Consider the following 12,483-nt stretch of genomic DNA (forward strand, 5'->3'; position numbering starts at 1 on the left):
CTTGCTTTTCATAGGGACTTCCATTTCTAATGTGAAATTCGCGTACATACATCCATATCCGTATCCGTACTCATTTACATTCCGTACACATAGTCGTATTCATGTACATATTCTTATTCATGTTCATATCATATTTGTATTCATACTCATATTTATATCGTATGCATATCCATATCATATACGTAGCATTTACATAGCATACCCGACCACGAAGGTTCGGTGTCTCCTTCACTGCTCACGTTTCTACCTTCATTAGAATTATACTATCATTAGAAAGTCGATAACTTAGCATACATGACTGAAGCTAGAGAAAATTGGACCGCATCTCCTTTATTTATACGACTTCGTCCATATCATAAATCAACTCCCAAACGTCAATAATACATTCACAATATCATAACATTAGTCTTTATTCATCCACATTATCTATATTCCTCAATTCACTTCAAGCCATCCATACCCATGGTCATAACACACGATTTCATTCATTCATATATAATATCTATCTCATGTTCTTAACATCATTTACAACACGATTATAATCATATCATATCACGAATCATTACTCAATCCAAACTATTACCCAAAGATGACACTATTCGTACATTCAAAAACCCATTTTCTATATTCTTCTACAATCCAAGTGTTTCAACTTTCAAACACCTTAAAAAACATGGAAATACCATAAAACTTACCTTAGTTGGTGTGGGAATGAATCTTGAGTGAAAATACTTCTCTTGAACCAAACCCTAGTTCTCCTCCAATGGAATTTCTTGTGGTCCTCTAACCCTTGGAAGCTTTCTAACACATAAACACTTGATTCTAGTCCTTGATCTTTGTGTTCTCTTGGACTTGAGTCGAATATACTTAGAGAAGGGTTTTTGATCTCTCAACACTTGTAGAAGATGAAAAATGAAGTAAAAGAACCCAAGGCATCTATTTATACAAACATTAAAAATCAGTCCGTCGGGACTTCCACGGACACTTATACAGTCCGTATAACATTGTACGGCCCGTATAAGTGGTCGTGGTTCACCAACCAGCAAATCATCTCCCTGCTGGGAGTTATACGGACACCTTATACGGACCGTATAAAGTTATACGGACCGTATAAGTGGTCGTATAACTCCATTTCTCTGAAATGGTTTCCGTCGTTTCGTTCGATCTCCAATCCTTATGAAATCTTCTTAACACTTGTGTAATACTTCATTAACCATACAATAGGCTCTATAGCATCCCTTCAAGACATCACTACATAAACATTAGCTCAATCATAGCGGAACCTTTCCGAACACGACTTACGTTTCGCTCCCTTCAACAAACTAAACTTCACATATTCATAGAACTTCGAAATCCTATTGTATGCACCTCAAGCTATCTAATCCTTCGCTTAACCCCGTAGGGATTTCATAATCACCTTAAGTTCACACTAGCCTATCCACAAGGCAACACATACGGAATTTCCGCGGTGTAACAACTTCTCTCCGAGGTATTTATTCATTTTTCTTTGTTAGTTATTCCTTCTTTGTAGCTACATTTGCTGACTTTAGACCTTTGACTAATTTATTAGTTCAAACGCGTTTTCGTGGCTTTGGATATTGATGGCAGACTAGGGTCATGTTCTCGTTCAGGGACGGGGACGGGGACGAGGGTTAGGAGGAGTAAGTGGGTTAAAGGAGCATCTAGACTGAGAGTAGGTTCTTGGAACGTTGGGACGTTAACGGGAAAGTCCATAGAGCTAGTTAAGACCCTTAAGAGGAGGAAGATTAATATAGCTTGTGTCCAAGAGACCAAATGGGTAGGACCTAAAGCTAAGGAGGTAGACGGGTATAAGCTTTGGTTCTCTGATAGATCGAAGTATAGGAATGGGGTAGGCATTTTAGTAGATAGTGATTTAAGGGATCAGGTGGTGGAGGTTAGGAGAGTCAACGATAGGATGATGTCGATTAAGGTGATCGTTGAAGGGACCACTTTGAACATTATTAGTGCTTATGCGCCGCAAGCGGGCTTACGCGAGGAGGAGAAGAGACGCTTTTGGGAGGATTTGGACGAGTTAGTGGGAGACATACCGCCTACTGAGAAACTTTTCGTGGGAGGGGATTTCAATGGGCACATCGGGTCTATTTCGGGAGGTTATGATGATGTGCATGGAGGCTTTGGCTTCGGGGACAGAAATGGATGAGGAGTTTCACTTTTGGATTTCGCAAGAGCTTTTGGGTTGGTGATAGCCAATTCGAGTTTTCCAAAGAAGGAAGAGCACTTGGTAACCTTCCGTAGTTCGGCGGCTAAGACTCAGATAGATTTTTTACTTCTTAGGAAGGATGATAAAGGTTTGTGCAAAGATTGTAAGGTCATTCCGAGGGACAACCTTACAACCCGACATAAGCTCTTGGTGATGGATTTAGGGATCAAGATGACGAGGAAGAAGAGGGTCGGGGATGATCGACCTAGGATCAGATGGGGGAGTTAGACCACGGCTAGTGCCCTGGAGATGGAAGAGAAATTGAAGGATATGGGGGCCTGGGATAGTAGTGGGGATGCGACCAGTATGTGGGATAGGACGGCTAGTTGTATTAGGGTTGTAGCAAGGGAAGTGTTGGGAGTCTCGACAGGTAGTCGTGGTCGGCATCGAGGGGACTGGTGGTGGAATGGAGAAGTGCAAGGGAAGGTGGAAGCAAAGAAGATGGCGTATGCGAAGCTGATAGAAAGTAAGGATGATGTGGAGATGTGGACGAATAGGGAACTTTATAAGATAGCGAGGAAAGAGGCGAAGTCGGCGGTTTCGACGGCAAAAACGGCAACTTTTGAACGCCTCTATGCTGAACTAGAAGAGAAATGTGGGGATAGGAAATTGTTTAGGCTAGCCAAGGTGCGGGAGAGAAGGGAGCGCGATGTGGATCAAGTGAAGTGCATTAAAGATGAGCATGGAAAAGTATTGGTAGAGGAGACTCTCATTAAACAGAGATGGCAGTCATATTTTCACAAACTCTTGAATGAAGAAGGGGAGAGAGACATCGTGTTGGGAGATTTGGAGCATACAGGGAGGCGTCACGATTTTGGGTATTGCAGGAGTATTAAGGTCGAGGAGGTTAAGGGTGCTGTCTGTAGGATGCGCAGGGGAAGAGCGACCGGACCTGACGAGATCCCTGGGGAATTTTGGAAGAGCGCGAGCTCGGCAGGTTTGGAGTGGCTGACTAGGTTGTTTAATGTCATCTTTAAGACGGCAACGATGCCCGAAGAATGGAGGTCGAGTGTAATGATCCCTCTATACAAAAACAAGGGGGATGTCCAGAGTTGCGAAAACTATAGAGGTATCAAGCTACTAAGCCATACTATGAAAGTGTGGGAAAGAGTGGTGGAGATGAGGGTGAGGAGAGGCGTGTCTATTTCAGAGAACCAGTTCGGATTTATGCCGGGACGCTCAACTACAGAAGCCATTCATCTTGTGAGGAGACTGGTGGAGCAGTATAGGGAGAGGAAGAGGGACTTGCATATGGTATTCATCGACCTAGAAAAGGCTTACGATAAAGTTCCAAGAGAAATCCTATGGAGATGTTTAGAGGCTAAAGGTGTACATGTAGCATACATTAGGGTGATCAAGGACATGTATGAGGAAGCCAAAACTAGAGTAAGGACAGTAGGAGCGGACTCAGAGCACTTTCCAGTTGTGATGGGGTTGCATCAAGGATCAACTCTTAGTCCGTTTTTATTTGCCTTGGTGATGGATAGATTGACGCGACAAATTCAAGGTGAGGTGCCATAGTGTATGATTTTCGCGGACAACATAGTCCTGATCGATGAGACTCGTAGCGGAGTTAACGCTAAGCTGGAGGATTGGAGACATACCTTGGAGTCTAAAGGATTTAAGCTGAGTAGGACCAAGACAGAGTACTTAGAGTGTAAGTTCAGTGAGACACCCCAGGAGGTTGGCGTGGAAGTTAGGCTTGGTGCTCAGGCCATCCAAAAGAAAAGTAGTTTCAAGTACCTTGGGTCTATCATGCAAGGCAGCGGAGAGATTAACAATGATGTCACGCATCGTATTGGGGTAGGGTGGATGAAATGAAGGCTAGCTTCAGGAGTGCTATGTGACAAGAAGGTGCCACCACAACTGAAGGGCAAGTTCTACAGAGTGGTGGTTAGACCGGCTATGTTGTATGGGGCGGAGTGTTGGCCAGTTAAGATCTCTCACGTTCAAAAGATGAAAGTTGCCGAGATGAGAATGTTGATATGGATGTGTGGGCACACTAGGAGCGACAGGATTAGAAATGAGGCTATTCAGGATAAGGTGGGAGTGGCCTCGGTGGAAGACAAGATGCGGGAAATGCGACTGAGATGGTTTGGGCATGTGAAGAGGAGAGACATAGATGCCCCAGTGCGGAGGTGTGAGAGGTTAACCATGGATGGTTTCAGAAGAGGTAGGGGTAGGCCAAAGAAATATTGGGGAGAGGTGATTAGACAGGACATGACGCAGTTACAGCTTACCGAGGACATGACCTTAGATAGGAAGGTGTGGAGGACCCACATTAGGGTAGAAGGCTAGTATATAAGTCTCGTTATCTTTCCTTATTAGTAGGCGCATTAGCGCATTATAATTTCTTGTGCTTTGATTTATGTTATTATTTGCTACTTTCTGTACTTTGATTACTCTATTTTATCTGTGCCGCTTTCGTGATTTGCATTTCCATATCGCTTTGAATTCCTTGATTATCCTGTTTTACTGTGTCGCTTGCATTATTTCATTGCAATATCGTTTTAAATCTTTTAACCTTATCTGACCCCCTTTTTATGCTTCTATTGAGCCGAGGGTCTCTCGGAAACAGCCATCTTACCTTGGTAGGAGTAAGGTCTGCGTACATTATACCCTCCCCAGACCCCAAGATGTGGGATTTCACTGGGCTGTTGTTGTTGTAGTTATTCCTTCTTTCTTTGTCAAAGTAATTTAATTTTTCAAATATAATTTTTCAAATATAGCTAACTTGATATTGATTTCTTCTACATATTTCTAGATTTCCTTATTTGTTATCTTTCACGGAGCAAATCCTTTGTTCCACCTAAGACAACAAAGTGATTATATTTCCATTACATCTAGCGTCCTTCTCATAAGATGCTAACGTCCTTCTCATAAGATGCTATTCTCTGCTTTCCGGCCCTCGGAATTGGACAGATGTAGTATACATAGACAATTTTAGAGTTTTATGCGCATGTTACGAGACAATGGTGTTTTTATTCATGACATTAGTCATGAATCTAACTACATCGCCTTTTTTATGCCTTGAAAGAGTGGGTATTTACTTTCCTTGCTGCTATGATTCTCTGAGCGCGATGCATAATATACAAGTTCTTTCTTGAGATAGAAAAGAAGGAAGGTGAATTACCAAAAGCAGATATCTCTATTGCTTCGTGAAGTCGCAATATCTGTATCAATCGGAAGCTTTTAACTTCGCCGTCACTGTTTTATCCACGAAAACTTCATTTTCCAGTTGAAAATATTTGCACCCACCATTTACCTATAAAAATAACAAATAAAAATTCAGTTTTTAAAAGTAGAATATGTAGACAATGTGATAAAAGCTCCATAAAAAGTTGTAAAAATTATTTACTTCGGGCACTTTACAATGCCAAAAACGACGGCCCAAATTTTCTGGGGTCCTTGATGTTATGAGATGGCAATGTAGATCGCACTTACAAACGTCTGGTTCTATAACATACATTGACGTTCTGGAGTCTTGAGACATGACTTAATTGGAGGCCAAAGTACGAAAAAGAGTGAAACTGGAGGAGATGAAGAATGGAGAAGTTTGAAAATGAAGGTTGTGCCCTAGTTTTAATGGGACCTTTAATGTAAGAAATTCTTACGATAAATGAGTCAACGGAAAATGACACCAGTAGAAGTAAGGAAAACAAGTTCCATAGGTGACATTCACATTGATTGTTTCTTCTCCACCCTCCAACACACCTCATCTTCACCCCTACCCCTGTATCCCCCAGCCTCACCACCTCATATCCCTACCCTTACACCCCACCTCCATTTTCCATAGTACTATTTGTTTAGATTATATGCAAATGCTTTTAGGATAATATTTTTCGCTTACGTACCGAACACAAGAAAAAAGTAAGAAACCCAATTATTTTCCTGAAAAACATTTTCCTCCATACCAAACACACCTTAAATTGATTAATTAGTAGGCGTTTGGCCACGCGATATGAAATCATGATTGCATATTTTGATTTCAAATCAGCGTTTGTTCATGCAATTTGAACAAAATTTCAACTTTAACTTCATATCATGATTTCAAACCCCAAATTCTTCAAAAATGTATGATTTGGGATTCCAAATCAGGATTTCAAATTTTCTGAAAAATAAAATTTGACCCATAAGTTTATATTTTGTAAAAAAAGACTCATATTCGACATGAAGAGATTGGCCGTACATATGGAATGATTATATTAAAGAATAGCTAGTTACTACTATTGTTGATTTTTTGAAAGTGGGTCTTTGTAAAGTTGCGCGTATGTGAAAGTTTGTAATAGCATGTAATCACGCACATTAATTTATAAAAGGAATATAGAGATACGTAATTTATTGACGTAGCGCCTTAGAATATTTCTATACCTTGTTTATGAATTATGATTTGTTCATCTAGTAAAATTGTATAAGAGTTGGAGAAGTTTTAATAGTTTTGAAAAATTGTGGGTTTTCATGTTTAATCCAAATTGTCCAAATAAAATTTCAACTTCAAAACAACTTGCCTGATTTGAAACCATGTCCAAACGGAGCCTTTAGTAAAAATAAAAACTTCCAAATTATTCACCAAAAAAAAAAGTTGGAATCTGAATAAAAGCGAAAAAGGCAAAAAAAAAAAACAAAAAAAAAAAAAATCAAATGCTCCTCGGTTTTCCAGAGCGGTAAACGGATCTCTCTCACACACACACACGCACAGTGGGCTCTCTTGATAAATCACATTTCCCACAAACCCTAGCAGTCACTTTCCTCTCTCTAAAACGCCTCTCTCTCTCTAACCAAAAATGGCTTCTCGGAGGCTCCTCGCCTCTCTCCTCCGTTCATCCCGATCCTCACTCTCCAACTCCATAGCCTCACGCGCTCCACGCGCCCCCACACGCGCTCCACGCGCCCCCACACGCGCCTCCCCTACAGGCTTCCTCCTAAACCGGGCCGTAACTTACGCCACCTCCGCCGCATCAGCTAAGCCGGCGCCGTCAACGCCGCCGCCGCCGCCGAAGACCGGGGAGCCGAGCGGCAAAATAACGGATGAGTTTACAGGTGAAGGGTCGATAGGGAAAGTGTGTCAGGTTATTGGTGCGGTTGTTGATGTGAGATTCGATGAAGGATTGCCGCCAATATTGACGGCGTTAGAAGTGATGGATAATCAGATCAGGCTTGTACTTGAAGTTGCACAGCATTTAGGGGAAAATATGGTTAGGACTATTGCTATGGACGGTACTGAAGGACTTGTTCGTGGTCAACGTGTGCTTAATACTGGTTCTCCTATTACTGTGAGTGAATCATCACAATTCATAGATTTGTGCTTTACTTGCTTAAAAAGTTGCATTTTTTTCTCGTGCAAGATGGGATGCTTAAGGGTCAAATGTTAAATACTAACGTTGTTGGAGCTGTATATATTATACATTTGATTGAAACTGCTTTTAGATTTTCAATACACGACATCTGTAGTTTTATTGGGGAAAATTACGCTAGATTTACGCCACGTAACCCATAATTTGAGTTTATTACCTGGTTTAGTCCATATTTGTATAACCTTTTATACAAGGTTGGTACATTATGTATAATGCTTCCCCCCTCAGGTATAGTGCTGTCTAAACTGAAAATAAGGCTACTTGGCGTAATATTTTATGTTGGGCTGTATATTTTTGAAAATTTCCCTATTACCATGAGTGATCAGAATTTTCCTTTATGTTTTTTTTTTTCAGTTTCATAGTTTTGTGCTTTACTTGCTTAAAAAGTTGCATTTTTAAAATTTGTAGGAGCTTTATATGTTGTACATTGATTGAAAGTGCTTTTAGATCTTAATGCACGAGATCTGTAGTTATATTGTAGTCTTTACTGCTGTAATTTGGTTGAATCATCTAATGTTATAGATTTTTACTTTTTACTTAGAACAAGTAATTGTTATGGGAAAATTTCAGAAATATTCAAGTTGGTCACTAACATTGCAAAAAAATAGCCCAAAACTTACATTACGAAAAAATAGCCCAAAATATACAAACATATATACAAAGGCAGAGACAGAGAGAGAAAAGTTTGGGTCATTTCTTGTAAGAATTAAAAAAATGGGTCAATTTTGGTAGCATTGTTGCCCCAATGAACATACAGTGTAATTTTCTCTTGTTTTTTGTTTTATTATAGTCTTTAAAACTATAATTTGGTTGAATCATCTAAAGTTACCAAATTGTAGTGTAAGGACTATATAATAAAACGATTTACTTGTGTGTGTGTGTTTTTTTTTTTTTTTTTTTAAATTGCAGTTTTAAGGACTATGATAAAACTATTTAATTGTTTTTTTCTCTACAGATTAAATTGATTGATATAGTAAAAATAAGACTTCCAAATTATTTACCAAAAAGTTGGAATTAAAGCAAAAAAGGGGGAAAAACAAAATTCAAATGCTCCTTGTTTTTTTTCCCAGTTTCACAGATTTGCGCTTTACTTGTTTAAAAGTTGCATTTGTTAAACGTTGTAGGAGCTTTATGTATTACACATTGATTGAAAGTGCTTTTAGGCCTTAATGTACGAGATCTGTAGTTTATTGTAGTCCTTAATACTGTAATTCGGTTGAATCATCTAATGTTGTAGATATCTGTTCAGGCGGTTGATTTCCAGATGGTCACTCGACTAATACTCCCTACGTTCCAATATATGAGGGTGGGCACGAACTTTAAGAAAAAATGGAAGACTTTTGAATCTTGTGGTCTAAAACAAGCCAAATAAATTTTGTGGCTAGAAATCATTTCATTAAAGGAAAAATGAGAACTTTAGAGTTAAATGGTTGCTAAATATAGAAATGTGTCATTCTTTTTGGGTCTGACTAAAAAGGAAAGAGTAACATATAAATTGGGACAGAGGAGAGTAATTGTTATCTCAGAAAGTCACCTTTCTTCTTGATCCGACCGTCTAAGAAATCAACTCTCTGTTTAGGACGAGTAAATCAATGATCAATTTATCATACTTCAATCCCAAATTAGTTGGGGTGTTCATTCCTTTCCATTTGGCACATTGCATCTTCGTTTAAATTTCAATAATGAAAAAGTTTGCCAAAATAAAAACATCAGTAACAACCAAAACCATACTGTTTCTCAGTACTGCAGTGCTGTGTAGTTATACATGTATATATAATAATATATGCCTTCGAATTCTATATGTGAAAGATTTTTTTTTTTCTGCATAGAACTTCTACCTTTGTTGTGAGAGTTTTGAAACAGATAGTACCTTTGAAGTGGAAAGTGGGTTACTACTCAGGGTGTTGAACAATTCATCTTTGCTCATGATTTAGTGTACAGTTTGAAAGAGTTTGGTACCATTTAGCAGTAGTAGTTTACTACCTTGGGAGTGAATCACTCATGTTTGCTCATTATCTTCAGAAGAAATCCATCACTCTATGTTCCCCTGCATTTTTTTGTTTTTGCTTTTAAATTTTATGCTGGGGCATGGCGACCGTGCTTTGGCTTCTTTGTGATGGTCTCTTCTGATTGTTTTTGTTTCTAGTATCTTGATTTTGGCTGCCATCCGTCTTGTCCAAGTTTTCCTTGTATAACAGGTTATGTATGTTTAGTTGAGCTTAGTCTTATTTAATTTGTTTTGAGCTTGATGGTTTCCCCTTTGATGACAGGTTCCTGTCGGTAGATCCACACTTGGCCGTATCATGAATGTCATTGGAGAGGCAATTGATGAGAGAGGCCCAATTAGTAAGTCATAATTGCTGTGGATATGCCATACTCTTATTTGTCCATGGGACGTTATCAAAAAATTCTAATTTATCCATGAGAATGGCTCTGATAGTTGCATCTTAATCTGTAAAATGGTTACAGCAACCGATCACTTTTTGCCAATCCATCGTGAAGCTCCTTCCTTTGTTGAGCAAGCCACTGAACAACAAATTCTTGTCACTGGTATTAAGGTACGTGCGTCAGTTCTTATTTTCTTTGGCAGTATATTTTTGCACTAATCCAAAATGCTACATTCACTACTGATTCTTCTGGTATTGCTTTTTATTGGACTGGACTTAATAATGATGACTATTCTATCATTATTGTGCTTTCGGTCAGGTTGTTGATCTTCTTGCTCCATACCAAAGAGGAGGAAAAATTGGGCTGTTTGGTGGTGCTGGTGTCGGGAAAACTGTGCTTATTATGGAACTGATTAACAATGTCGCAAAAGCACATGGTTAGGAATGGTTTCTTTTTACCTCCTTGTAAAGGTCATATAAAAGTCTCTGCAAAGCTGATCAGTTGAGTGGCTTTGACTATACAGGTGGTTTCTCTGTCTTTGCCGGTGTTGGTGAACGCACTCGAGAGGGTAATGATTTGTACCGAGAAATGATTGAAAGTGGTGTCATCAAGCTAGGCGAGAAGCAAGTTAGTTTAAACAAAATTATTTGCTCTACATCTTTATCTCATAGTGCTTTTCCTTTATGTTTCTGACATATTATGACCTCAACTATTTCAGAGTGAAAGCAAGTGTGCCCTTGTATATGGTCAAATGAATGAGCCCCCTGGTGCTCGTGCACGTGTTGGACTTACAGGTTTGACCGTGGCTGAGCACTTCCGAGATGCCGAGGGGCAGGATGTGCTTCTCTTTATTGACAATATTTTCAGGTTTACTCAGGTAGGCTTACCTCTATGAGGCCATGTATAAATTTTTGCTTATATTATAAAACCTGACCGTGGCGCTATGTGCATCTTGTATTGAAATAGGCTAACTCAGAAGTGTCTGCTTTGCTTGGTCGTATCCCATCTGCTGTTGGTTATCAACCAACTTTGGCTACGGATCTTGGAGGTCTTCAAGAACGTATCACCACCACCAAGAAAGGTTCTATTACATCCGTCCAAGCTATTTATGTGCCTGCTGATGACTTGACAGATCCAGCTCCTGCTACAACCTTTGCTCACTTGGATGCCACAACTGTCTTGTCCCGTCAGGTATAATGCCGTTATTTCAGTAACTTTCACGGTTGATGGAGTTGATTTAACTTTGGTCATTTCATTTCTTTTGGATGCCAGATTTCTGAGCTTGGTATCTACCCTGCTGTCGATCCACTTGATTCTACATCCCGTATGCTCTCACCTCACATTTTGGGAGAGGATCACTACAATACTGCTCGTGGGGTACAGAAGGTTCTTCAAAACTACAAGAATCTTCAAGATATTATTGCCATTTTGGGTATGGATGAGCTTAGTGAAGATGATAAGATGACTGTTGCCCGGGCACGTAAAATCCAAAGGTTCCTTAGCCAGCCTTTCCATGTCGCTGAAGTTTTCACGGGTGCCCCTGGAAAGTATGTTGACTTGAAGGAGAGCATTAACAGTTTCCAGGTATTAAATCTCCTCAATCTTCAACTTATTTGTTTTTTTTTATTTGTCAGTTTATATACTTTGTTGTTTGGACTTTAAAATATGAGATATTGTATGTCCGTTGTATCCAATTGTTGTATGGAGGTTTTTTTGTGCTGCTAGTCTGCTATGTGACTAGAACTTCCTTTCACCTTCCTCTCTCTTCTGTATGAGATCAACTACTGCATTTGTTAGTTGGTCTCACGTTATCAGACATGCAGTAAAACCTATTCAACAAAGTTAATCTGAATTTATTCCTGCACTGCAACTTCCCTTTACTCCTACAAGAATGTGCAGTTGTATGTGATTGAACTTTCTTCCTGGCTGTTGTGATGCTGAAGAATGCTTTCAATTTCTTCGCAACTCCCCCCAACCCGACTGTTGGTTGTTAACCTTGTTGCTGTTTGGTCCGGTTTTGATCAATGCTCTGTTAATATCTTTTGACAGGGAGTGTTGGATGGCAAATATGATGACCTTTCAGAGCAATCGTTTTATATGGTTGGTGGTATCGACGAGGTCATTGCCAAGGCAGAGAAGATTGCCAAGGAATCCGCAGCCTAGATAGATTATAAACATCAGTGACTTTCTTTTGTTCTCTTCGCCAAAATAATTTAGTCTGACGTTTTGGATTCTTTTTGGGAGGACCAAGGGGTCCAGAATTCTGGTTTTTGCCTTATATCCAATGCGGGATTGTTATAGAGAGACATGCTGCGGCCAAGGACGTTGTCGCCAAGCCCCCTGCTCCGTTATGTCACATAATAAGGGGGGTAAAAGTGGCGAACTTGTATATTTTACTTTCTTGTCTTTTTTTGAGAATTTTTTGATGCCCCAATTATCAAATGTCTTCTGAATTGCGTTCTTTTCCAAATATGAGTTCACTGCATGCCTGTCGTTATC

The 12,483-nt window shown here is 39.6% G+C and overlaps 1 protein-coding gene across 1 annotated transcript; it reads left to right on the forward strand.

Annotated features, from left to right (window-relative positions):
* The first annotated feature begins 6,890 nt into the window (after positions 1 to 6,890).
* LOC132613568 (ATP synthase subunit beta, mitochondrial-like) lies at positions 6,891 to 12,469 on the forward strand. The gene is made up of 9 exons (XM_060327631.1): positions 6,891 to 7,515; positions 9,867 to 9,942; positions 10,066 to 10,154; positions 10,303 to 10,420; positions 10,508 to 10,611; positions 10,703 to 10,861; positions 10,951 to 11,175; positions 11,257 to 11,568; positions 12,034 to 12,469. The coding sequence occupies exons 1-9, from the start codon at positions 7,027 to 7,029 to the stop codon at positions 12,145 to 12,147; spliced, it is 1,686 nt and encodes a 561-aa protein (XP_060183614.1). The 5' UTR covers positions 6,891 to 7,026; the 3' UTR covers positions 12,148 to 12,469.
* Positions 12,470 to 12,483: the final 14 nt, after the last annotated feature.

Source organism: Lycium barbarum, chromosome 10 (assembly GCF_019175385.1).
Source record: "Lycium barbarum isolate Lr01 chromosome 10, ASM1917538v2, whole genome shotgun sequence".
NCBI classification, from domain to species: Eukaryota; Viridiplantae; Streptophyta; class Magnoliopsida; order Solanales; family Solanaceae; genus Lycium; species Lycium barbarum.